The sequence below is a fragment of the Fusarium sambucinum genome, chromosome IV, assembly GCF_050947815.1.
Source record: "Fusarium sambucinum isolate potato_lamoka chromosome IV, whole genome shotgun sequence".
Lineage (NCBI taxonomy): Eukaryota > Fungi > Ascomycota > Sordariomycetes > Hypocreales > Nectriaceae > Fusarium > Fusarium sambucinum.
Window position 1 is genome coordinate 1074143 of NC_139291.1, and position 24879 is coordinate 1099021.

A 24879-nucleotide genomic window follows, 5' to 3' on the forward strand; every position below is an offset into this window, starting at 1 on the left:
CTCAGTTCCATTGTACAGACTGTCTCTCCACGAGCTTGATGATTCGGGGCCTATCCAACATGAGGTCGACATTAGGTTGAGAGCGCAAGGGTGCTACGTTGATCATGCCCTGGTTATAACGGTATGCATTTGCGCCAGTCAAGATTCGGGACTTGTCTAGTGGGTAGCAGAAAAGTTGACCTAGAAGCTTTTAGGCTACAAAAATAAATAGCCTAAAAAGCATGGTCTAAGGAGTATAAAGTGGCCTACTAATTTCGTCTCTTATGCTCTTGCCGGCCAACCTTTCCGAGACCCTGATGCCGGTCAGCAAGAAATGGAAGACAATGATGTTGCCTTAGTAAGCTTTGTGGTACAAGAATAAAGAACGAAAATCTCCGATCTAATGCATAGATATGTAAACTTGCTGATTCCATTCTGTAGCTCCCAGCGATTGATCTTTCTGATACCCTGGAGGCATGTCTTGGATTCAGTCAGGGATATTGGAAGATGCGAAAAGATGACCGCATATGCGTGATCTCAAAAGGGTATCCGGACGTACATCTTTCAGCCCCGAGGCGATCAAGACTTGGCAAGTGAAACTTGATGTTTGTTCCTGTTTCTAGTCGTCATGATCTGACTCTAGCATTAACAAGAGTGTCGTTGTCAATTAGATAACCTGTCAAACCAATCTGATATCCGGAAAACAAATAGCCAAAGAAAGCTGAAAACAAGGGTCCTTCTTATTTCGATCTGCGACGTGGGGAATGAGAAATGGGTCCGAGTCTAGGCTCTCGGTTGGCGTTTGTCAGTAACTGAGGGTGACAAAAGGCTTGGTTCTAAAGTAGAGGTGATGAAATGCACTGGTCAATATATCACGTATCGGAGTGGAGATAGTTGGGCCATATTTTTGACATCTAGATATCACATCCCTGCTTTTCTGTCACCTCTTAGTTTGCTCCAGGGGCGATTCAACCCTTGCCTGGGCTGTGCTTACGATAAAGATTTTATTGGTGCTTGACCATCAGATGAAATGCAACACGACCAGAGAGTATCATTCTGAAAATCCAGCCACGTCCGCCTCACCTCGGTTATTCTCTCTCGTGTCTTGCCAAGATTCAGTACTCAGAATTAGTGCACGTAGGAGGCCTTAAAAAGTAATCGAAAAGAGGACTCCAATGATCGGAATTGTAAGACATTTCCTCACGGCAAGTGGGCGGTAAAAAAGGTTTCGATAACTACTTACAGGGGTACTTCGGGAGCCCCTAAATTGCTTGACTGTGCCGCAGGGATCGCTACGAGAGCCCTGTCTCTCTATCTGTCAGGCGCCCGCTTTTGAACTCGTCAGAAGAAACATCCCACTTCCAACGTCACATCAACTACGACTTCATCGATCGCCTCCGCCTCGTCTTGTTCCTGGCGCAGATCTTGGATTGTTATCTATACGAGCTTTGTCGCATCGGCAACGGCAACTGTTATACCTCCCAATGTCTGTCAACTCGGTCCTTCCAAGTTTGACCGCAAGGTAACAATGCGTCGGCGCAATCATCTTCAATTGTTGTCCACAGCTACAATCAAGTTCCACTTCATCTGAGCGTCTTTAATCGCGTCTATCGCGCATCTTGCGCATCCGCTACTGTCATGTCCTCCAATTGGCACTCTCTAATCGCTAGAGCGATCGATATACCACTGGTATGTTCCTTCAACTTTAACCTTATCTCAACCTCAAGTGGCAACCTTGCTTACTATTTGTAGGAAGGCGACGACTCCCGAGTTGGTTCTACTCGAGATGGATCCAGTGGTGGCACTCTAAGTACCAACAACGCCTCCAAGTCTTCATCGCTTCAATCGCTTGGCGGCACTTTTATACCTGTTGCCATCTATTGCGTCGTCTGCATTATATTCTTTTCCGTTTTTCGTGTAAAATGCAGTCGAGTCTATGCGCCTCGGGCTATACCCAGTCTGCGATCGCCTCAGTAAGGACAGCCGACTAATAGCTCCCGAATATCACTAACTGTTGATAGCAAACACATTCCACCGCTTCCTACGGGTTGGTTCGACTGGGTGAAGCCATTCTTCAAGACCCCAGATACCTTTGTCCTCAACCATGGCTCACTCGATGGCTTCTTCTTCTTGCGATACCTCAAGGTTTTGCGAAACACTTTCCTTGTCGGCATACTGATCTCTTGGCCTATCCTCTTTCCAGTCCACATCACTGGTGGTAACAAACTCAGTCAATTGGATATCTTGACGATTGGCAAGATTAGTAACAATAGGCGCATGTTTGCCCATGTTGCCGTTGCATACATGTTCTTTGGTGAGTGTCCATCTGTGATATCGCTTCCGTGGTTCAGTTCTAACAAGGTCAGGTTTTGTTCTTTTTACCATCACTCGAGAATGTTTCTACTACATTGGCATTCGCCAAGCATATCTTTCTTCGCCTCACTACTCTAAACGGTTATCGTCTCGAACTGTTCTCATCACTTCGATACCCGATCGCTATCTCGACGAAGCCCGATTACGAAAGCTTTACGGCGACTCAGTAAAACGAGTCTGGATTCCACGCACTGCCAAGGCCCTCATCAAACTTGTGGAAGAGAGGGAGGACACGGCAATGCGACTGGAAAAGGCGGAGATTGCACTGATCAAGAAGGCGCATTTAGCTCGAAAGAAGCAATTCAACAAAAAGCCATCGTCAACATCTTCCTCGGCCGAACCGGATTCCACGGAATCGAGTTCATCTTATAGGAGTGACCCGAGCAGCGAACAGACTCGATCCGACTCCCCGCATGTCGGTGTCTCGCAGAACGAGAACACAGAGAACGAAAACCAAGAGCAAGGATTCAAAACCGAATATCCGCAAGTAACCCAAACGAGTCACGACACCCACGATCTACTCGAAAGGTCGGCTGAAGATCCTGAATATGTCCATCCGTATGGACTCAACCCAGATCTACCAGACGTTCGTGGCTCTGTCGCCGCCCAATGGGTCCCTGCAAAAGCCAGACCGCATCATCGTCCAATGCAAAACTTCTTCCGACGCGTTGACACAATCCGCTGGTGCCGCATGCGACTAAAAGACTTGAACCATGAGATTTACAAGCTTCGACGTCAAGTTCGTCGTGGTGACGGCGACACCTTGCCGGCCGCTTTTATCGAGTTCGACACCCAAGAGGCTGCTCAGGCTGCGCACCAAATCGTGGCCCATCATCGTCCCCTCCAGCTTGCTCCTCGACTTTTGGGCGTTCGGCCAGATGAGGTGGTTTGGAAAGCCCTCCGAATGCGCTGGTGGGAACGCATCATCCGTCGTTTTCTTATCATGGGTCTAGTCGCCGTTGCTATTATCTTTTGGTCTATTCCTTCCGCCATGATTGGTATCATTTCCAACATCGACTTTTTAAGCGGAATCTTTTTCCTGCGCTGGATCAAACTGTTACCTAAGCCTATTCTTGGCTTCCTCCAGGGTTTTATTCCTGCTATTGCTCTGTCGTTCTGGATGTCGCTCGTCCCTGCGATGCTGAGATGTACGTCTACTAACATTTTGACCGTGTATTATGCTAATAACCCCTGCAGTCTGCGGTGTCCAAGCTGGAATCCCTTCTTTAGTCTTGGTTGAACTTTTCACCCAAAATATTTACTTCGCTTTCCAGGTGGTACAGGTTTTCCTGATTACCACATTGACATCAGCGGCTTCGGCCGCTGTCCTGGACATCATTAAGCAACCAATGTCGGCGCCCGACCTCCTCGCCAGAAACCTCCCGAAGGCCTCCAACTTTTACCTTTCGTACATTCTCGTTCAGTGCTTAGCCATTGGCGCTACGGGTCTCTTGCATCTGTTTGAGTTATTCCGGCACTACATCCTTGGCAGAGGCCTACAAAATCCTCGAACACGCTTCAAGATTTGGTACAACCTTCGTCCTCCTCGCTGGGGAGGGATCTTTCCGATCTACACGAACATGGCATGTATTGGTATGTTTGTATTCAATGTCAATGTTTAACATAGCTAACAGTAGTAGCGTTTTGTTACACATGTATCGCTCCTCTCATTCTCCTCTTCGCTTGTGCCGGAATGGCCTTCACGCGTCTCATCTACCGATACAATATCCTTTACGTGTTCGACTCGGAAATGGATAGCATGGGCTTGTTCTACCCTACCGCTCTTCTCCAACTTATCGTCGGACTTTACTTGGCCGAGATTTGCATGATTGGCCTTTTTGCTCTCAAGCTTGCGTTCCCGCCTATGGTACTAATGCTCATCTTCCTCATATTTACAGGGATTGTACACATGTCTCTCCGAGACTCAATATTTCCACTTCTACAGAATTTGCCCCAGACTTTGACACTGGAAGAGGAGTTGCAACAACAGGAAAAAGCAGAGGCAGAACAGAAGTTACAAGAGGCGGCAGAATCAGGAGAAGCTAATGGAGGAACTGCAGCCAGTTATTTTGATGCAGACCTCAACTTTGGCGAAGAAGAAGCTGAAGAACCCCCGAGCGATGACGAAGATGGTCAACAGGACGGGACTCAGGGCTCAAGGGGCATTGATGGTGGGGGTGGTGTCAAGTTGATGGTGACGGAATGGATGAAGACAACAGCCAAGGCACAGGTCAAGAAGGAGATTCAACAATCAGGTTTGAAGCGATTTTTAGATCGATGGATTCTGGCCGGTGATCCTTCAAACCCAGACCAGCAACCGACCTTCTTACAACGGTTCCTCCACCCCGAAGTATACGAAGATTTTATCGCCCTACGAAAACTCATTCCATTCGAAGAACCCCCGGATGTCGATTACGCAGGCGACGATAAGATGTCCAATTACTGGCCCCCCGAGCTGTGGATGCCCAAACCTGTCTTGTGGATTCCTCGAGACGAAGCGCGCGTTAGCCGACAAGAAGTTGCGCATACGAGAAAAATTACGCCCATTACGGATGTGGGAGTAACCTTGAATGAGAAGGGGTTGATTATTGTGGATGTTGAAGCTGCACCTTTTCCAAGGATGAGATTGGTGCATTGAACGAGTTTTGTAATGATAGATCTAGTCATGATACCCTCTTTTGCGTATGAGCGTTGGATATGGAAGCAGATCGGACGAATTAGTGCGCTATTAGGCTACACATCAACTAAATATGATCTAATATTTCCCTCTGGTATCTGGCCACGAACGGACGTATGTATGATTGTATAGGCGTGTCGTGTTATAGTACTTATTTACAAAGCAGCAGACTTCTCAGACCCCGACGTGCTGGTGACTTCCGAATAGTATGCCTCGTCGTTTGGTTCGCGACCTAGGAAGTTACTGAGGCTCTTGAGTTCAGGTTGACTGCCTCCAGGCTGTAGAACATGCTGACGATATCGTAATCCAGTCTTCATATCCATCGGGTCGGTCTTGAAGTGACTAACCCACAAGTCGGTTGCGTATACTTTCGATCTGTGATACCCGTATTAGCAAAGGCGTCTCTCAGGGTATCAGAAAATTTGGCCTCTAGAAGCATAAGAGACGGCGTTATTGGGACAGTTTGGGCTACTTATTTTTGTACCCTAAGAATTCAGGGGCAAGGCTCTCTGCTGCCCACCAGGAGGTATCATTGAGAAAGGTAAACTTACAACGCATAGGTGAAATACGCAGCATCATATCCACGGAAAGGATGTGCGAATGATGCTTGTCCAATACTATCCGCCCGTCCAAGACCCATGATCTCCGTCTTACTCTCGTTCCAAAGCTTGGTAGTATCCACAGGATGAGCCTCATCAGCATTGTGAATCGTCAGATCAAATAAGGCGAGGAAAACTTGATGCAACATCGCATGTGCGCCGTTGACATGCTTTGTTTTCGCCAGATCAAGCGCCAACTTCTCTGGTAACTCCTCGTCTAGCCTTGTATCCTCACCACTTTTTTGGGTCTTCCAGAAGCTGAGATACTCGTCATTCAAATAACTGTAGTGTTTTCCGAGACGATGCAGCACGGAAGGTACCCATATCCAGTTCTCGAGGAGAATGCTAGGGATCTCGACAAAGTCGCGAGAGCAGCCATGTTGATGCTTTGTGTGGGTGACGAGCTTGTGGATTGCGTGGCCAAGCTCGTGGAACATTGTTTTGAGTTCGGAGTGTAGAAGCAAAGTTGGACGGCCGGGAGTATGGAGGAGAGATGTTACTAAGGATGAAGAAGGATAATGGCGCTTGTTGTCTGCAGTAATGAAGCCCTGTACTCTGGGTTAGTATCGAACGTGTATAGCAGAAAAGACGACCCCTAAACTTTAGGGTGTAAAAATAAATGACCCAAGGTCATAGTCTAAATTGCATAAAGTGGCTTGAATACTTACCGGTTGGATGAGAGAGCTGTGGGCGCCAGCATATTTACCCTCTCGCGCATACAGGTCAAGGTAGAGGTATCCAAGGAACCCACCACCTTGATCCTCCGAGTTCCAGGCTTCGTAGACTGTCACGTCCTTTTGCCAAACTGGTGCGTCGGTAGGGATGAAGACCATGCCGAAAATCTCCTCAAAGATTCGAAGCATGCCTTCAAGACTGTGATTGACTTCAAAGTACTCTGATATAAGAAGCGAATCAACAGAGTATCTCTCCTTCTCGAGAATACGCGCATAGAATGCCCAGTCCCACGCATTCAGTCTATCCGAGTCCTCCTCGGCCTCATCAGTGCCGTGTTCATTTATATAAGCCTTCTTTATCTCGAGTAATGTCTTCATCTCTTCATCGGCAAGGGGCTTCAATTGTACTCGCAGCTTGTTGAGCATCGTTATAACGCTTTCAACATTCTTTGCCATTTTATCCTCCATTTTGAGCTCCGCGTGGGTTTTGAAGCCGAGCATTCGCGCCGTGCTATTGCGTAGCTCGACTGCTCGTTCTAGACGGGCAACATTCTCGGGAAAGCGACTTTCTTTGGCGATGTGATATGCTTTTCTTGTGCTGGCGCTAGTGGTATGTTTCATGACGGAGATGAGATGGCCCTTTTTAAAGGTTGCTTTTAGCTCGCCTTTGTCGTTGACTTTCATGGCGTCGAGAACTGAAGAAGGTACGCCATTGAGTTGGGAACGGGTGAAATAGATGCCGTCATCGGACTCGCTAATTGTCTTTTTGGCTGCGATGAGGACTTCGTTACGTTCCTGTACAGCAGCTTTGTACTTTTCTCTCAACGCCTCGTCTTCAATGCCGGCACCTGTGTTCTGGTACGCTCTATGCGTTTTGAACAGCATATAAGCATCTTCCTCACCGAGCGCTTCTCCACGCTGGCTCTTATCATAGACAGCTTTTACAAGGGCTGCAACGTCTTTTCGCATGAGAACTGCGGAATTGGCCTTTAGGAGCATCTCCTCTGCTGTGCGAGAGGCATCGCGAAGCTCTTTATCTTCAGAGACGGAGCTGAAGAGACGAATTAGGAGAGTTTTCTTGGAAATTGCATGATCATCGTTGAGAACTGGCATGAGGAGACTTGAGAATGTAGCTGTAGAGGGTGTGAGAGAAGCAACGAGGGAGTCTTCCAAAGCTTTTGTGGTGGATATGAGATTTGTTGTTTGACTAAGGATTTCGGAGGGGCTGTGTGTAAATGATGGGGGAGGCTGAGGAGGCTTTCTGCTTGAAGACATTCTTTGAAGTCTTTGTAGTTTGTGATAAGGGCGTAGTAGTTGAAGGGTAGTACGAGTTATGGTTATGAGTCTCATGAGGGCAAGTGAAGTTGGAAATGTCAAGTTGTAACGGCTAAAACTGTGGAGTTGGTGGTTATGAGGTTACCCTGTATCAACCCAATTGTTTGTCAATCTTCCATGATAGCTCGAGCGAAGATGAGAAAATTAAATATGGTTAGGTATGTTTATTACATCTTGGGTAAATGTTTAGTTCGTTTTATTAATTTAATGATTTTTATCTCACAAATGTTGCATGACTGTGTTGTTGGTGTCAACACCTACCGCATTGTGCTGACATACCCATTTGCTTCATCACGGAAACCCAGCACGCCAAGAACAATGTCACCGATTACAACAGTAACATTAATCTAAGCATAAAAGCATAGACAGAACAAGCTTTCCATCTCAATGCTTATTATTCGCTTCTCGAAAGCTTGAATGCGACAAGCACTTTCACCCGGCATTATCCGTGCCGTGGTCAACGTATAGTTGTGCCTGTGTATGATCCCTCTCTCACCGTCTACTACTACATCCATGTGGGAATTTGAGGTACCATGCACTTATTCCTTTTCTGCATAAAGGCCGCGCAATCTGCCATGTGGAAAATGGAGCAAGCAAGCAAGCATCCGCTCAAGAATCCTTGGGTGAGTCAATTAGCGCTCACATGCGCCGTATGGAGGAAGTGATCACGATAAATGCGTTGCCAAGAGAAAACGAGGGACTGTACTCATGTCCCCTGTATAATGCCAAGCGTGGATACGGACAACTCACTCTTTTTGCCCAGCCTCGCGCCATTAAACATACCGAGTGACTGTAGCTATTATTCTGGTACTATTTGTTGACATGACTTGCAGTGATTGTCTCAGGTTGTTTGGGCCCAGAGTGCTTTCAGATTCAGCAGATTTCATTAAAGCCTTGAAACATCCCGAGGTTTGGCAGCACGGGAGATCTGTGATACACCAACATAGACTTTACAAATGAGGACCCTGGTCTTGGCATTGTGCCGATAAGCGAAGGCAACTACCTTTTGCAGTAATAGTCTGTTTCCCTGCATCTTTAGCATGGTTGCATGGGCTAACGCATAGCGAGTTATACCCGAGTTAGTCGACTTTCAATAATAGACAGACATATTTTCACAAAGCGTTTCTGAACATGTCAAGTATGATGAATACACAATATGCTCTCTGGTATTGTACTACTGAGGTATTAACAAGTGAAGGAAATCCGTCAACCTTCCAAGCCTGTGCGGCTTTAACCCAACCCTGTCAGAAATAGCCGTAAACGTGTCGTTATTCATAGTTCGTTTTCTATCGCTCAGTCTTCATACACCTCCTCGTAGGCTTCCTCGTATTCTTCGCGGGCCTCTTCCAGAGCTTCCTGATCACTACTGCTGGCATCAGAGTCCGCAGCATCAGCCAGGGCCTCTTCGTACTCCTCGCGAGCTTCTTGGACGTCCTCTCGGTCACTGCTAGAGACAGAGTCGCCATCTGCATCGGTGGCAGGCAGAACGGCAGGTGGGCCATCCTGGGCATACGGGTCGGCATAGGGATCCTCAGGGGGAGGAGCACCGTAGTAGTTGTTGATGACTTGAGGCTGTTGCTCGTAGGGGGCAGCGGCAGGAGCAGCAGCGGCGGCGGCGGCGGCATGCTTCTCCTCGTCGCTATCGCTGTCGTTGAGCTCGTTGGCGATCAGGGCACCACCTACAGCACCAAGTGCGAGACCACCGGCGGCACCGAGGAGCATACCAGAGCTGCCGCTCTTCTTCTTCTCTCCTTGGCCGTAAGGGTTGTTGCTGTTGTCACCATAGGCGCGGTCACCCTCTTGACCATACTGACCCTGAGGAGCACCATAGGGTGACTGACCTGGAGGAGCGTAGGGAGACTGACCAGGAGGAGCACCGTAGGGAGATTGGCCCTGAGGAGCACCGTAGGGTGAGGGAGCGCCGTAGCCACCAGGAGCTGGAGATCCATAACCACCAGGAGCACCGTACTGGCCAGGAGGAGCACCGTAGCCACCAGGAGCCGGAGAGCCATATCCACCAGGGGCGCCGTAGCCGCGAGATCCATCAGAAGGCTGAGACTCATAAGGAGGACGAGAGTCCGGGGGAGGAGGAGGAGGAGCATGCTGAGCCTGGGGAGCCTCCCACTGGGTGCGACCAGTTGCTTGCTCAACGTAGTACCATCGCTGGGAGTTTTGGTCGAACTGAGCAGTCCAACCCTGAGGCAGAGGAGGACGATCGGAAGGAGGCTGGTAGGCGGGCTGAGGGGGAGGGGCACCGTATCCTTGAGGAGCGGGAGAGCCGTATTGTTGAGGAGGAGCGCCGTATCCCTGAGGAGCAGGAGAGCCGTACTGCTGAGGAGGAGCACCGTAACCCGGTGAGCCGCCGTACTGCTGCTGGGGAGGAGGAGATGCGTATCCGCTGTCGCCGTAGGCGCGGTTGCCTGGGGGAGATTAGTTAAATAAACCATTGAAATCAGAGATTAGAGAAACTTACCGTCCTGAGGAGGCTGCTGATGCTGCTGAGGTTGTTGTTGCTGCTCCTCCTTCTTGTCGCCGATACCGAGGTTCTCAAACTCCTTGGCGATCTTCTTGAAGAAAGACATGATGGGCGACTTCGAGATGGGGGGAAGTCTGCTAGTAGGGGATAGAAATGCGAGAAGGAAAAAGGGAAAGAGGTAGATGAGAAAAGAAAAGGCCAAGAGAGAGCGACCGAGTGTGTTTATATAATGGAGACTGGGCCTGAGGTGCGAACAGAAAACAGAGAAGGGAAGGGTAGGTGCGACCCGTGCAGTTATCGACAACCGGCAGAGTTTCTTGGCAGGTGCCGACAGTGCATGAGTGGTGGAGTGAAGCGTCTCACTGCTGAGAAAGGAAAGAGCGCAGTGAATATCACTGTGTGAATGATTCCGGTTACTCCGTTGGCAATAGGCAGGAAATTATTCGTCGTACAGGCACTGAGCATCTGTTGATACCGTCGCACTTTAGTTCATTAACTGAGAGAGCCGCCAAAGTAAACAGTACAAGGCCGTCCAATGTCCGATTACCCCTCCACTCAACACCCAACCTCAAGCTCAGGGACCTGTCTATCCACTGGACCTGCAACGTACGACGTGACCAATCAGTGGACCTTTGGTGACCCCTGCGGGCCGGTCCGGCGGGGCAGCCAACGCTCAACGGGACAGCTAACTTAGTACTTTTCGACGGGCTTGAAGCTTGTGCCTCGAGCTTTACGAGAGACAGTGCGATATTATGCCTCGTGTTTGGGATAGAGCCCGGTTTGTTGTGTTGTAGTTTCGGATAACATGATTTCCAGCTTGCTACTTGAAACACTGATTACTAGGAATTCATGCCAGCGCCTGTACACAGCATATCAGGATATGTTGATCCCTAGACAGATGCTGAAGTGCTCCACAACAAAAGCGTGGAGTCAACTGGAGTAGAGATCCATCCCGGATTTCCCTCAGTCTGACAATCGCCCCAAACGCTCATGACACCTCAAGGCGGCTCTGAAGCGCTGTCCATTGTGGCGAAGCAGAGATGCAAACAGTCATAATTTACGATTGGTATGCTGTGCTCTGTAAGGGAAATTTGATGAATGGTCTCAACTTGCCGCGTCACTTGTCTTTACAGCCGAGAGGCCGCCCGTGATGCTGTTATGAGGCATCAGTCGATGAGAAAGAGAACCCCCAACATCAATCCTGGGGGGTTTCATGTCGTCTCACAATATTGCGTCCCTTGTGACATGTATGAATGATTCACAGGCTCATTTGCTTGTTGACACCTGTCTGACACTGCGGTGAGGGGGAGGGGCTCTTGCAGCGCCAAGAAAAGTCCAGGTCTCTTGGCGTCTCTTCCCCTCCAGAGGCTCCAGCGGCCTCCAGAACATTCACCAGCCAGACGATTTTCAGGGGAGCTCAGGGCTGGAGAATCAGGCCCGTTTCTTCCGGCGGGGAGAGCTGCCCCTCTGCCCCTCTATAGGTCCCCTCCAGCTCCATCATGGATGTCTGCAGTGATTAGCGCCCGCTTAGCACTGAATGGAGAGCTCATTCCTGCAAGACTTCGGTGAGGCTGGCATTCATTGATTGATTGCTTTGCTTATACTGCTGACCCATTGTTGTTTCGTTTCTGCACCTAGATAGCTATTGGGATCTCAAAGGCTCCCTCTTGCATCTTTTCCTTTTCCCTCATATCGATTTCTCGAGCATCATCTTCCACAAATCAGGCCAACATGTCCTACTTTCCAGGTCAAGGGTATCAAGGAGGCGGCGGTAATGGCTATGGATACGGCCCTCCATCTGGACCTCCTCCTCCCCAGCAACAATACGGCGGTTACTCCGGGGACAATTCCGGATCGCGAAGATACCCTCCCCCGAATTATCCTCCCCCTCCTCATCTCGACGCCTACGGCTTTCCTCTCCCACAGGGCCTTCACCATCACGCCCAACACGCTCGATCAGGACCTCCTCCTCCCGCTGCACCCCAGCAATTCGGCCATGGAGCCCCCGAAGGCTACACTTTCCAATACTCCAGATGTACTGGTCGTCGCAAGGCACTTCTCATCGGCATCAACTACTTTAACCAAGAAGGCGAGCTGCGAGGATGCATCAACGACGTACACAACGTTTCAGCTTTCTTGGTAGAGCGTTATGGCTATAAGAGAGAGGACATGATCTTGTTGACTGATGATCAACAAGATCCAGTCATGATTCCTACCAGAGAGAACATCATCCGCGCTATGGGTTGGCTCGTGCAAAATGCTCAGCCTGACGACGCTCTCTTCCTTCACTATTCCGGTAAGTTAATGCCTTTTTCACAAAGACCTTACCTAACCATAGCTTTGTAGGTCACGGTGGCCAGGTCGAGGACGAAGATGGCGATGAGGATGATGGATACGATGAATGCATTTACCCCGTCGACCACACCCAGGCTGGTCCCATTATCGACGACGAGATCCATTTCCGCGTCGTCAAACCCTTGGTTCAAGGTGTTCGTCTCACTGCTATCTTTGACTCTTGTCATTCCGCCACCGTCATGGATCTTCCATATGTCTACTCAACCAAGGGTGCTCTCAAGGAACCCAACCTGGCCAAAGAAGCTGCCTCAGGTCTCTTTGACGCCTTCAAGTCATACTCTAGTGGAGATATTGCTGGGGCTGCTAGTTCGGTGTTCGGTTTGGCCAAGTCTGCTTTTAACGGCGATGAAGCATATGAGAGAACCAAGGACACTCGAACATCGCCTGCCGATGTTGTCATGTGGTCCGGAAGCAAAGACGATCAGACATCGTAAGTAAAAGCATGTGATATCGGTAATTTCTCTAACAATTCTTCCAGGGCCGACGCTACGATTAACGCTCAAGCCACCGGTGCCATGTCGTGGGCTTTCATTTCAGCTATCAAGGCCAATCCTAAGCAGAGCTATGTTGAGTTGCTGAACAGTGTCCGCGATATTCTCGAGACAAAGTATACTCAGAAGCCACAGCTCTCGAGCAGTCATCCTATTGGTAAGTTGGTGCCCCAGTGGTATCGTACATTCGCTAATATCTCCCTAGACACCGACCTCTTGTTTGTTATGTGAGGTGGATGAGAAGCCATGTTTGGGCACTGCATGAGCATGGGAAGATTGGGTCAGCGCATCTGCAGTTTTAATGACATGCTTTATGATTGAACCGAATGAACGATACAATACCCATCCCGCCTCGTCCCGTACCATTCAGTGAGTGTATGTCTCAACTGACCATCGCAGATCATATTTCCACACACACAGCCTCTCTCCACCGAAAAAGACAACAAAAAGCCAAAAAAAGAGAATCAATCGTATCATTGTATAGGAACAGCCCGATGCGGGGGTCGAACCCGCAGCCTTGAGATTGCGTACTCATAAGAGTCTCACGCTCTACCGATTGAGCTAACCAGGCGAAGCTCTGATTGGATGATGAGACTACTGTAAATTGATTTTACGTAGTTCAACAAGATGCAGTTGTTGACCATCGAGACTACAATATGGAGTGGATGAAGACAAGCAGCTGCTTTTACTTATACTGAGGAGGGATTGCTCTATAGAGGGAGGGGGGCCAATGAAACAGTTTATGATCCGTACCGGAATTGAATACAGTAGAAAGTCTTGCGGGAAACATCATGAGGCGAAACTGTTGAGTGTAGTCTTTAAGGGTACAAAAGCAACTGCTGGCCTAAGAGCCTGGTCTAAGTCGCGACTTTCCGATCGCACAATACACAATGTGGCAATTGAGCTCGATGATCTATCAACAGTGCGGTTAGCTGTCATTGTCTATTTCATAACGGCTGATAGTTCATAATGGGCGAGCCAAGCGCTCGAGCTTGTGGGATCAGATGAACATATAGTTACGCTGCCTTGAGAAGTTGGCCTCCGAGCTTTAAAGCACAGAAATGTCTATTCTAAGAAACATAATCTGAAAAGTATACGCTGCCCTAATAATTTTATTCTTCACGCTTCTAGCTACTAAAACTTCCTGTGCACTCAAATCTGCAGTTTCTCAAAACGCTTTTCAGGAGGACTTTGATCAACTTCCTCCAATTTTCTTTTTTGCTTCTTCTTCCTTTCCTCCTGTCAGCAAATGCGGCACCGTGATTGGTGGAGCTTACAGTCACGTGTAAGGCTGCACTGTTGAACAAAACAGAGCTGATTTCCCCTCTTTAGATAGTGAAATTCAAGGCTCGTTAAAACCTCTTTGGGATGCTCTATTTTGGGAAAAATAGCTGCTAACAACACCTCCATTCAACGGTTTTCTAGGTACTCTTGCGGGTCCCATCTTGGCGGTTCTGTCGCAAATAGCTCATGTCGAAAGTGATTCAACATTGGTAGAAACGGGCCGTACGGTTGGATCGCCTTCTTTTTAGCTTCCGCCGACGAAAAGGGATATGTGTACGCTGTGAAAGGGCAAGAATTGGGCATTCCCCGAGGCTTAACCAGCCGCTTTTCCAGATGCTCGTATTCTTTGTCCCACGACAAGATGATATACAATTGGAAAGCGTAAAGATCCCATGCTGCTAGGCTTGAGAAAGTCCAGAGGGGTTGGTATGCTGAGGGCGGACCGTAGGGGTGAGGAGCTGTAGCAGAGCAGCTCAAGTCGACGAGCACACCATTGACGTACTGATCTTTCCGCAGGTCTCTGACCACAATACCATTCTTGTGCAGCTCGTGGAGATTCTCGATCATCTGAGGCATGTGAAAGACCTGATAGAAACGATCGTAGAGCGATCGCAAGTTCTTGTCCTTGTACTCTGCCATCTCAACCCAGTCCTTGACAATGCCCATCATTTGCGGTGTGGCATTCCCATCAGTAAGCGTTTGGAACAGCCATCTCTGGTACGATGGTAATTTCTCCTTGACCTGATCTGATATCACTCGGACGTAGCCATAAACCTTGACTGCGACGTGTTCGCATCCGACTTCCTGTAGCCTCCCAAAGGCTCGACATTCATTTTCAAAGGGAGTAAAGTGCCAGTCGAAGTGTTCGCAACACAGGTCGGGAAAATACTCCGGTGAGTATTTATATTGGTAAGGGATGGGGATTCGTTTTGCCGAAATGAACTACCCTCGCTACGTTAGTGTTACTGTTTCCATTGGGTTATCAAGAAGAAACATAAGGGACGAAAGTAGGTCATTGTATGATACTTAGATCAAACGTCCTATGCTATTTATTGTTATACCTTAAAGCTCGCGACGAACTTCGCTGGTGCACGAGCTAGCTTGTCCTTGTCTGGGTTCACTCACAAGTTTGATGGCATAAAGCTGATTTCTCCATTTCGCTTTGACTATCACGCCATGCTTTGAGTCGCAATTTAGAACCTCTAGAAATTGGAACTCGTCGATGATGTTATGCGGAAAGGGTCCCAATGATGGACCATTACACTCGGGCAATTTGATAGGCGCCATGATGTTGTTGGATCGAGCGTCGAAGGATGAAAAAGTAGTTGCTACACCTTAGCAGCGTAATATTCTTTTATCAGATATCATAATCCTGTTAAAAAATAGAGTTCTGTCGTTGCTGGGTTGTTATAGCTGCTCTACCGTATAACATACTCTTGGAGGAAAGTTAGATAAGCAATGAACATGAATGAGGGAGAATTTCGCGAAGGTATTTCACTGAGAAGACATCAGTGCACCTCGTTACCGCCATAGAAATAGACAGCGCAGTTGATCGAACTACAGGGAAAGTGCGATACGGGGAAGTCCATTTCAAAGATCAGGTATTGCATTTTCAACAACTCTTCGGGGCTTGCCTGTATTGTTAATGGACAAGATGGTTGGTTGTTCAGCAAACACTGAACATCCATGATGTAGAGGTTCGGGCAGTAGCGTTCTCATCAGACAACAAGATGCTTGCTTCAGCATCACGAGATAAGATGTACAGTAAAAATCTATATCCACAGTGTAAGAAATTTGCTTCAGGCACATGAATCTATCTTTTATCTTATCATCTCAATATCAAGCCATGTTCAAAATTAAGGTTCGGAAATAAACACAGGTTCACAGACTAAAGCCAACCCTCAGGGTATTAGAAAAATTGACCGCTAGAAGCATAAGAGACGAAATTAGTAAGTCACTTTATGCCCCTTAGGCTATAGTTCTTAGGCTACTTATTTTTATACCCTAAGACTTAGGAGGCTATTGTTTCTGCTACCTACCCAGTAGCCAACGTTTCTGTTACCCATTAGAGCACGTATTATAGCTTCAAGAGTTATATCGAATGGCCCAATCTCGTACCATTTAACCATCGGGCCACTCATTGATGCGTTTTGTTTGTCCGCGGACTTTGTTTCGGCAATCATCGGCGATCTTGTTTCAAGATCCCAGACGACGTTCCATTGAAACTGTCTCGTGCCCATAATTGTACGAGATATAGCAGACGCATCAACTCAGCATTTCTTATTTAAATACTGAATTGATCTCTAATTCTTTTCAAACCGCAAGGAAATCTCGTTTCTCCACTTCTGTAGAAATGTATTCCAAAAGGCTTATCCTTGCGCTTCAATGCGCTGCAGTATCATGCTCCAGCCTACGACCTCCAATCGAACGACGCGCAGTAACAGAGATTCCTTCAGACTCATTTAACTCGCTAGAGACTTACTGGAATTATCTTTATCCTTGGGGTCCTACACATAATGGTGGCGCACGAATGGACGAAGAGCACGTCTCAGTCACTGACGGCGTCTTGACTCTAACCGCCGAACCAAGAGACGACCAAGAGGATCCTATTCACTACCTCTCGGGTGCAATCCACGCTAAATCAACATTTACCGTCGCTGCAGGTGGTGGATACGACATCAACGCTGAATTCATCGCCCCGGTCGACAAAGGAACGTGGCCAGCCTTCTGGCTCAACGCCGCGAGCGGATGGCCTCCTGAGATTGATATTGCAGAGTGGAAAGGCACTGGAAAGATTTCCTTCAACACGTTCAACACTTCGGATGAAGTCACTGCGCTTGATAGAGATTATCCGAACCCTACAGAGTGGCACTCTGTCCGTGCTGAGTTGAGGGATGAGAATGGGGCGGATGTGAGAGTCAAGTTCTTCCTTGACGGGGTGGAGCAGACGACGCAGTATGGAAGAGATTACATCGGTGCTGGACTTCGTTTGTGAGTTTAAAACTGGAAGAATAGTATAAGAAGCTAACGTTTGGCAGGATTGTGAATTATCAAACTGAGGGTTCCTCTGGTTCGCCTGGACCCACGACTCGTAAGTTGACCCATCTCGGGAGGATTAGGTACTTGATACTGACTTGGATCTATAGCAACTACTTTCCAAGTTCGAAACGTTGAGGTCATTAGTCTCAACTAGATTCTTCATGGAGTCGGAGCAAGAATTGATCTGTTAGGGGACTTGGAGAAGATGATCAAGTGGATGTCAAGTAAATACAACAGCTTTTTATATTCTTTTCTTCTATAAGCAAATACAAGACAACTATTATTCTCATTCTGAATTATATACCCCAAATGAAACCCGCTTTTGTAGGAGTCGTGACCAAAGATTGTCTTTCTCACAGAACATTCACATAGCGCCATAGGAAGTTGACACCACTTACCAAACCAGTTAACCCAGTATACAGGATCAAAATTCCATACCCACTTCCATATCCCCCGACAGCCTTTCCCTGCCATGGTTGGCCTCGAATAAGTGAGCCGCTCAAGGGTCCAGAGATGATATTTCCAACCCCTCTACCCACACAAAGATGACCGTGGACCATGACAGGATCAACGTATTCGTTTTGGTCTTGAAATTTCTGCGTCACCTCTCTCATGATACCAGGCCATATCGAAGCCCAGGATCCAGCGAAGAGGCCGTACATGACACAGAATACGTACAGAACTGGTAGAGATGCTGAGAGTCCCCAGACGAGTAGGACTGAAATTCCCACGCCGACTGCTGATATGAGCATGCATGTTGTGACGGCGAGTTTATCGCTGAGAGAGCCCATGATCATCAAGCCTGCGGTCGTAGCAATATTAACTAGAATAACAGTCAGAGCTGATAGGACAGCCGAGGTACCAAATGTTGTTCGAGCATAGGTCGGTAGATAGATGGTAGGGAGAAAGTAACCAGTAGCCTCAACGACGTTGGCCAACTGATGTAGCATAAATACTCTAGATGTGAGGAACCGCATATTGAGAGGTTTCCTATTAATCGTGGATGAGAGGGGTAGTCTGGGTTTGACAAAGTACGCCAGAGGAGCCGCACTTCCGAATAGAATCCCCGAGCAGATTCTCACAGTCGTTTCGAATCCGTACTTTTCAAGAAGGGCTTGGAGAAGTAAAGGGAGTATGGCCCCTCCGGCTCCAGCAGCGCTCCAGACGGTGCCATATGCGAAGCCTTTTCTTTGCACGAACCACTCGTCGATGTAGAGAGTGCAAGGGCAATACGCAAAGCAGCCGCCGATACCGAATAGAATGCCTTGGGTTGCTATGAGCTGTGGTACTGTAGTGCAGAAGGAACTCATTGCCATGGCGAGGGATGTGGCTACGAGACCTGCCCAAGTGAACCAGCGGGCTTGACGAGGGTAGAAACGGCATATTATGACGACGAAAGGGGCTCCAAGATAAAGCATGCCCTGGATCATGTTAAGAGAGGTTTGATATGTGAATTGGTTTCTTACGGTGGTGGTAGTTCCGATAGCAGCAATATTGCTAGACCCTGCGAACGGCTCATTGTGACTGTAATATTCTTGAAAAACACCAAATGAAAAGCCAAAGCCTATGACGAATGCTGTTAGCTAGTTGATTGTAACAGTGATGTGAGGAACTTGCCGAAGGTTACTGCTTCGACGACCCAGCATGCGGCGAGGAACAGATAAGCCTTTCTTCCACCATCGGCACGAGGTAGCGAGAACTCGACATCTGTGGTTCGAGATTCCAAGCCTTGGTCAAGACTATTCTGTGGTGATTCGGCCCTGTTGGGTACTAATTCAATTGATGTTTGGGACATTGGAGATTCGAGTGTACGTAACAAATATCAACTTTGACTTGTATTAGATAGCGGGTATCACCACTGTTCCTTCAATTGAATGGCGATTACGCCCTCTATATACTTTAAATGACGCCCTGTAAGTAATTGGAAGGTGCTTACTGCATATTTCTTCCTGTCTCGTGGTTGTTGTTGTACTTGTAGGGCGCAAAGACTGTGCGACATCGGCTATAAATGTGGCTGTCTTACTGTAACAGGCTTATTGGCTGGACAGTGTAAATAAATAAATGCAGTGTCGGCTCAATCATCCGAAGATGAATCCAGTCACATGAAAGAGGAGAGTTTGAACTAATGCAATGGGATTGCAAAGACTCCATGTTATGACACTAATCTATTATACACGATATTGAACCAAACTAGATAAAATTTCATTCAAAGATCATCGCTCGCTAAAGGCTTGAAAAGTAACCGTTGGTCATCTCCCCCTCTATGTGTGTCTCCTTAGGTGTAACCCTGCTGCTGAGGCTGTTGCTGCTGTCGTCCGACCAGAGCAGAGTTACTCTCCATCCGAATACCCTCATACATCTTGCCTTGACTCTTCTTGATCTTGCTTAGGCCCAGGTAGGGAAAGAAATAGCAGGGATGCAAGATTGTGATGAGTCCAATAGATATAAGCATCGCTGTTGCGTCGAAGACAATGAATAGCGGTTCGTTTCTTAGAACATCTTTTGCGATGTCTGGGATGGTCTCTGCGATACTAGACAAGAAGTTAGTATGTCCACGCTAAGGGATCAAGGATGAAAGGAATTCTTACCGGTAGATACATCGGAGGATGATACAGACGTAGGCAATGCCCAGACAGTAACAGAACCACCGGACCCTCTTAGCTTCTTTGATAGTAGCTTCCTCTCGAGCAACAGGGATCTTGTCACGCGTCGGACCCCCAGTTACGTATGAAGGAGGAGCAGTGCCAGGAGCACCCATCAACAGATCCCTACCCTTCAACGACTGGCTTCGACGTCGAATGTAGATCATCATCAGTGTTCCACAGCACAACATGTTGGCGACCTGAAACGCAACACCTCCAGTGACAAGAATCTCTCCCAGCTTCTTGGTCGTCTTGGTTCCCTTACCCACCGTTTCCAAAGCTGTCAAGCCACCACCAATGACCTGTATAAAAATCGAAAGAAAATCCGTACCGACAAAGACGAGAGGATACAACCTAGGCTTGAGCACCGACCACTTTGCTCCATACCACATAACAATGTGCTTGAAGGTGACGGATATAGCAGCAGCAACGAGAGTCGGGGCGAGGAGAAGTGTCAGGTACGAGATGATGAAGACATTTTGCTGCCATGGGTTTCGAGAGAGACTGAAGCGTGCTATGTGGCCGACGACTTCAAAGATGGTTCCTATACCTAACCAGATCATGTATGACCATGTCTTTGCGCGGATGCCTTGAAATATCTGTGCAAGGAGAAGAATCACGAATGAAACGGCAAAGAACCCTGCGGCACCTCCTGAGAGATAGTCACCATAGATGGTGTATTCGACAGCACATGCATCCGTGACTTTATCGCAGTTGTCGTAGTTTGGTACCCAAGTTTCGTTTTTGTCACCCATGGTGTTTGTTGATACACCTAGCAAGGTGTATAGAGTTGTTTTCGGAAAGATTGTATAAAGATGAAGGGGAATATGTAAGTAAATATGGGTTTATACGAGAAAAGGGGTTTTATTTTATAGATAACAAAAGGGAACATGACATGTAACATGTAGTGGTTTCTTGTATCACCAACCAACACGCAATAAACAGGGCTGTGTGACATCCACTTCAAACAAACAAAGCCTGCATCTTTGCAACTCCAATTTCCACTTTCATCTGCACTGCAACTGTACTGAGGTGTCGTCTAGATAAGAATGTAGGTAACTGCGAGTCTTTCAGTGGCTTATGTCCCGTTTGTATGAAACATAACCAATCGGAATTAATCTCTTTACAGGAGCCAAGTATTTCACAGAGTGTAAATTAAGCAGATTTCAATGCAGTAAGCGCCCATCATACCTCAAAGGTTATGCATAAGGCGAGGGCCCGCATCGTCAGACTTAACCCGCAGCAAAGCCAAGCTATAATAGGATAAGCACTAATGTCAGTGCGGAATCGTATTTGTTCGGATACGGAGGATGGAAATAGTTCCGGTAGTTGTGATGTTGTTTAATCTCAGCCTTGGAGCTAAGCCTTGACATGACAAGGCGTGGATCATCGGTCCGCTTAGGCGCAGGATATTTCCCTTTTGGGTAAATTATTCGAGATGAGGAACTAACATTCTATGCCAGTTTTGATTTTAATTGTTCATAAACAGGTATAGTTTTGTCAGAATGTGTATCTATCCACTACGAGGAGAGGCAGCCAAACGAGACTACATCATGAGGTGGGTAAAATTATGCTTGTGTCACTTATCCGGGACGTCAGCGAGGGTCAAGGATGGATGATAGATTACCTTTATGATATTGACCGGAAAGAAAGTCAAAAAAACATTTTATTAGAATATTCTTGAACTTAGATCGAAACCGTTCTTCTAGAATATCTGAACATCTATCGGATCGGGTGTTAAAAGATATCCGACTCCGCAAATGATCATCCTTGCCGTCCACTCTTTCAGCTTGACTAGGAACACCAAGCATCTTCTCAAGCAGGGACTAACCACTACTTCCATTGTGGCTAATAAAACACAATGCATGTGATTGAATACAGTCACCCGCCAGCCATGGCAAAACTGGAATGCAACGCAATCTTGTCTTGAACAGACAAAGCCAAGACATACGTTATCTTGCTCCAGAACCAAAGGGAGAGCATTACGCGACCAGCAATCAAATGTATTTTACCCGAAGGCTGACCAACAGTATGGCAGGGAAGAAAGGAACGCGCCAAGTTTCAAGCTCAGCTTCTTGAAAGTGGCAGTGCACATATTCCCTGTCCCTTGGCTGCTGTCATGTTGATCATCACCCGTCTTTAGGCTTATGTGGTGCTTTTCGGCTGCCAAGACCACAGCCTCCATATCTCAGACCATGATGTCAGCATTGGTTGGTTGGTCAGTCAGATGGTGTTTGTGTCTTGAAAGCTCTCTCTCTCTCTCTTCACTCAACTACACCCAAATACACCAATCATGTCAAGTCCAATTTGTCCTATACCTCTGGCCGAAATCTTCCGGGATATTACAGGCAAAGAAAAGGAAACAAACAAAGTCAAGATACTCTACGATGATGCTTTCAAAGCTGATATCGGGAGATGGATTGCTTCATGTGCGGTTATAGGACTTGCGGCGGGTATAATTTCAAAGAATCCGGGTCAAGGCTTGCTTGCTGCATCAGCATATAATCTTGCAGTTGTATGAATAAACTGTTCCATCATAAGATTCTTCTTACTGACGCAGTCACAGGGTGCCCTTCATTTCTTTGCTGTCAAAATACCAGTCAGCCCACAAAGCATGACCAACCCCAGACCACCCATGTGGTATAATCTACTTCTAGCTGCTTCAACAGCAATGTGGCTGGCTGCTCTTGTTGTCATGTTTGTCAAGAGAGATGATATAAGTGCCTACAAAGAATCAAACCACGAGAAGCGAAGGACTGGTCTTGTTGGTGAAATATCTGAAGGTTCCGTGGCAATGTTGGATAATCTTACTATTGCCTGTGGTTGTTTTGGAGTTTGTGCCTTGTGAGTTTCTTTTGCCATCATCAGTTCTGTTTTGACTAACAATGCCAGCTTGTTCTGTTTATATCAGTGGTTTGTTGTTTATTATTTGCATTCGACAAACTTCCGCAAGGTTGAAATACGAGAAGGATTTCGAAAAATCAACAAGATTGCTCCTCCAAAGAATAGCACTTTTGAAGATGTTTAGAACAAGACTATATGCGTTTGTCAGAGCATTTCCATATATGAATAAGTGGGTAGCCTGGAAGGCTGTTTTCCTGGAGGCCGGCTTTGTGTGTTGGTATACGCCAACAACCACAGCCTCATTGAATCATACACAAACCAACAAACAAGATATCAAAGTGTATTAATCAAACAGGCACCTCCGAATAGTTTACTCCAAAGCCTCAAATGTAATATATAATACTCCCCATCTCCCTCCTGGTTCCCCTCTTCATCTCAGGACATTACATTCAGAAATCCATTCTCCTGTATCTAGTCTACAACAATCATGTCATTCCAGCCTTTCAAAATACCCCCCTCTAAAAATGTCAAGGGACCTGTCGGTACCGACAAAGACAGCTCTGAGCTTGACCTTCATGCCCAAAAGCTTCTCCTAGAGTATCTGGCCAACAGTTCCGAGGAATATTGTCGCCTCCGAGATCTGCGACAGAAGGTCCGCTCCCCACTATATCATGTATCATGGAAAGTAGCTAATCACTTGTTTGATAGGGCTGGGAGAACAGTCGGGGGGATCAATATTTCAAGAAGCAACGACAAGATGCAGACGGGGCCGATGAGAGGGCGCGTGAATTCTTCTACCAGATGATGAAGAATATCGCTGTCGACCTCGACAAGTCAACAGGTGCCTTGACACGAGGTTCTCTTAGAACAGAACGCGTGCTCGACATGTGCGCTGCACCGGGAGGCTTCATTGATCAAACTATGGCCATGTGTCCCAGTATCAATCGAGTCAGAGCTATGAGTCTCCCCGTAGAAGAAGGCGGACACGAGATCAGACTGGAGAACAAGAACGTCAACGTTGAGTTTCGTGATATCACGATGCTAGCAGGCGACATTGGCATTACCGAACAAGACATCCCAGACAACTTCCCCGATCGCGACAAGCTCATACTGGAACGGGTCTTCAAGCCCGATGAGAAGTATGATCTCGTCTTCTGCGACGGCCAAATCCTACGAACTCATGAACGTGCCGAATGGCGCGAACGGGTGAGGCAACTCGCCTAACACTGACGCAAATCACTCTAGGTTTAGAGCACTTGAGCGTGGGCGGAACCATGGTCGTCCTGATGCACAAGCTGGATAGCTGGCGCAGTTTCCATCTCATCCATCAGTTCAGCAAGATCGCAGATGTTTACCTGTACAAGCATTGCAAGCACCACCGTACGAGATCGTCTTTCTACCTCGTGGCCAAAGCGGTGCAAGCAGAAAGTTCGTACGCCAAGAGTCTTGTGGAAGGATGGAAGAAACAGTACAAGATTGCGACGTTTGGTACTGGGGAGGATTATGTCAAGATGTTTTGGCTTGATAAAGAAAATACCCAAAGCATGGTTGAAGAGTTTGGGGCTGAGTTTGTCAAGATGGGCATCAAGATTTGGAAGACTCAGGCTGATGGACTGAGGAATGCTCCTTTTATCAGAGGTTACTGATTCATATCGCCTCTGTTTCTTTCACGCGGTCTATTTGTTGTTTTTGCTGCTGCTGTGTTGATCAGCTAGAGCTTCATCTACGAGGAAGCGGCCTCTGAACAGGAGACCATGATTAGGTACCCAGTAGAGCAACTCCGAGGTCGCTCCCTGTTATGCATGAAGAGTATTGAACACCTCAATTGATGAATTATTAATCCTATGTGTCGTATCAAGTGACTAGATCCGTATTCGGCATCATAATGCCTAACTCAGTACCGTAGATGAGGCTGACCTCCAAACTTCATGATAGTGGGTCCACCTCATACTGAAACTCAATCCTACAATCTCCTTTCTTTACACAACAAAACAACTTGCTATACCTGTGAAGAGACCGTCATGGTCTTTTAAAAAAAAAACGGGGGAAAACCTTGGATGTGAGCTTTCACGTCCCGAAAGGATCTGTCTTCACGAGATGGACGTCTCAGG

At 47.4% G+C, this 24879-nt stretch overlaps 10 protein-coding genes across 10 annotated transcripts; 5 read left to right on the forward strand and 5 right to left on the reverse strand.

The window, feature by feature from the left end:
- Window positions 1-1463: 1463 nt before the first annotated feature.
- Window positions 1464-4990, forward strand: FSST1_000389 (uncharacterized protein; the record flags this gene model as incomplete). Its single annotated transcript, XM_083230022.1, has 7 exons — window positions 1464-1501; window positions 1545-1668; window positions 1732-1952; window positions 2001-2293; window positions 2346-3500; window positions 3550-3945; window positions 3993-4990. 7 exons carry the CDS (start codon window positions 1464-1466, stop codon window positions 4988-4990), a joined length of 3225 nt encoding a protein of 1074 aa, XP_083090571.1.
- A 194-nt stretch (window positions 4991-5184) lies between these two features.
- FSST1_000390 (M3 family metallopeptidase) lies at window positions 5185-7652 on the reverse strand (the record flags this gene model as incomplete). The annotated part of the gene is made up of 3 exons (XM_083230034.1): window positions 5185-5404; window positions 5581-6176; window positions 6297-7652. The coding sequence occupies 3 exons, from the start codon at window positions 7650-7652 to the stop codon at window positions 5185-5187; spliced, it is 2172 nt and encodes a 723-aa protein (XP_083090572.1).
- A 1278-nt stretch (window positions 7653-8930) lies between these two features.
- FSST1_000391 (WW domain-containing protein) lies at window positions 8931-10219 on the reverse strand (the record flags this gene model as incomplete). Its single annotated transcript, XM_083230045.1, has 2 exons — window positions 8931-10057; window positions 10111-10219. The coding sequence occupies 2 exons, from the start codon at window positions 10217-10219 to the stop codon at window positions 8931-8933; spliced, it is 1236 nt and encodes a 411-aa protein (XP_083090573.1).
- Window positions 10220-11844: 1625 nt separating this feature from the next.
- On the forward strand, window positions 11845-13190 carry FSST1_000392 (caspase domain-containing protein; the record flags this gene model as incomplete). Its single annotated transcript, XM_083230056.1, has 4 exons — window positions 11845-12409; window positions 12460-12898; window positions 12947-13116; window positions 13165-13190. 4 exons carry the CDS (start codon window positions 11845-11847, stop codon window positions 13188-13190), a joined length of 1200 nt encoding a protein of 399 aa, XP_083090574.1.
- Window positions 13191-14369: 1179 nt separating this feature from the next.
- FSST1_000393 (kinetochore Sim4 complex subunit FTA2-domain-containing protein) lies at window positions 14370-15530 on the reverse strand (the record flags this gene model as incomplete). Its single annotated transcript, XM_083230067.1, has 2 exons — window positions 14370-15185; window positions 15369-15530. 2 exons carry the CDS (start codon window positions 15528-15530, stop codon window positions 14370-14372), a joined length of 978 nt encoding a protein of 325 aa, XP_083090575.1.
- Window positions 15531-16596: 1066 nt separating this feature from the next.
- On the forward strand, window positions 16597-17436 carry FSST1_000394 (pectin lyase fold/virulence factor; the record flags this gene model as incomplete). Its single annotated transcript, XM_083230078.1, has 3 exons — window positions 16597-17234; window positions 17282-17334; window positions 17390-17436. The coding sequence occupies 3 exons, from the start codon at window positions 16597-16599 to the stop codon at window positions 17434-17436; spliced, it is 738 nt and encodes a 245-aa protein (XP_083090576.1).
- A 199-nt stretch (window positions 17437-17635) lies between these two features.
- On the reverse strand, window positions 17636-19077 carry FSST1_000395 (major facilitator superfamily domain-containing protein; the record flags this gene model as incomplete). The annotated part of the gene is made up of 3 exons (XM_083230089.1): window positions 17636-18703; window positions 18749-18846; window positions 18900-19077. 3 exons carry the CDS (start codon window positions 19075-19077, stop codon window positions 17636-17638), a joined length of 1344 nt encoding a protein of 447 aa, XP_083090577.1.
- Window positions 19078-19557: 480 nt separating this feature from the next.
- On the reverse strand, window positions 19558-20679 carry FSST1_000396 (RTA1 like protein-domain-containing protein; the record flags this gene model as incomplete). The annotated part of the gene is made up of 2 exons (XM_083230100.1): window positions 19558-19813; window positions 19871-20679. 2 exons carry the CDS (start codon window positions 20677-20679, stop codon window positions 19558-19560), a joined length of 1065 nt encoding a protein of 354 aa, XP_083090578.1.
- Window positions 20680-22217: 1538 nt separating this feature from the next.
- On the forward strand, window positions 22218-22952 carry FSST1_000397 (uncharacterized protein; the record flags this gene model as incomplete). The annotated part of the gene is made up of 3 exons (XM_083230111.1): window positions 22218-22439; window positions 22491-22768; window positions 22817-22952. 3 exons carry the CDS (start codon window positions 22218-22220, stop codon window positions 22950-22952), a joined length of 636 nt encoding a protein of 211 aa, XP_083090579.1.
- A 303-nt stretch (window positions 22953-23255) lies between these two features.
- Window positions 23256-24414, forward strand: FSST1_000398 (uncharacterized protein; the record flags this gene model as incomplete). The annotated part of the gene is made up of 3 exons (XM_083230122.1): window positions 23256-23420; window positions 23477-23954; window positions 24014-24414. The coding sequence occupies 3 exons, from the start codon at window positions 23256-23258 to the stop codon at window positions 24412-24414; spliced, it is 1044 nt and encodes a 347-aa protein (XP_083090580.1).
- Between the last annotated feature and the right edge of the window lie 465 nt (window positions 24415-24879).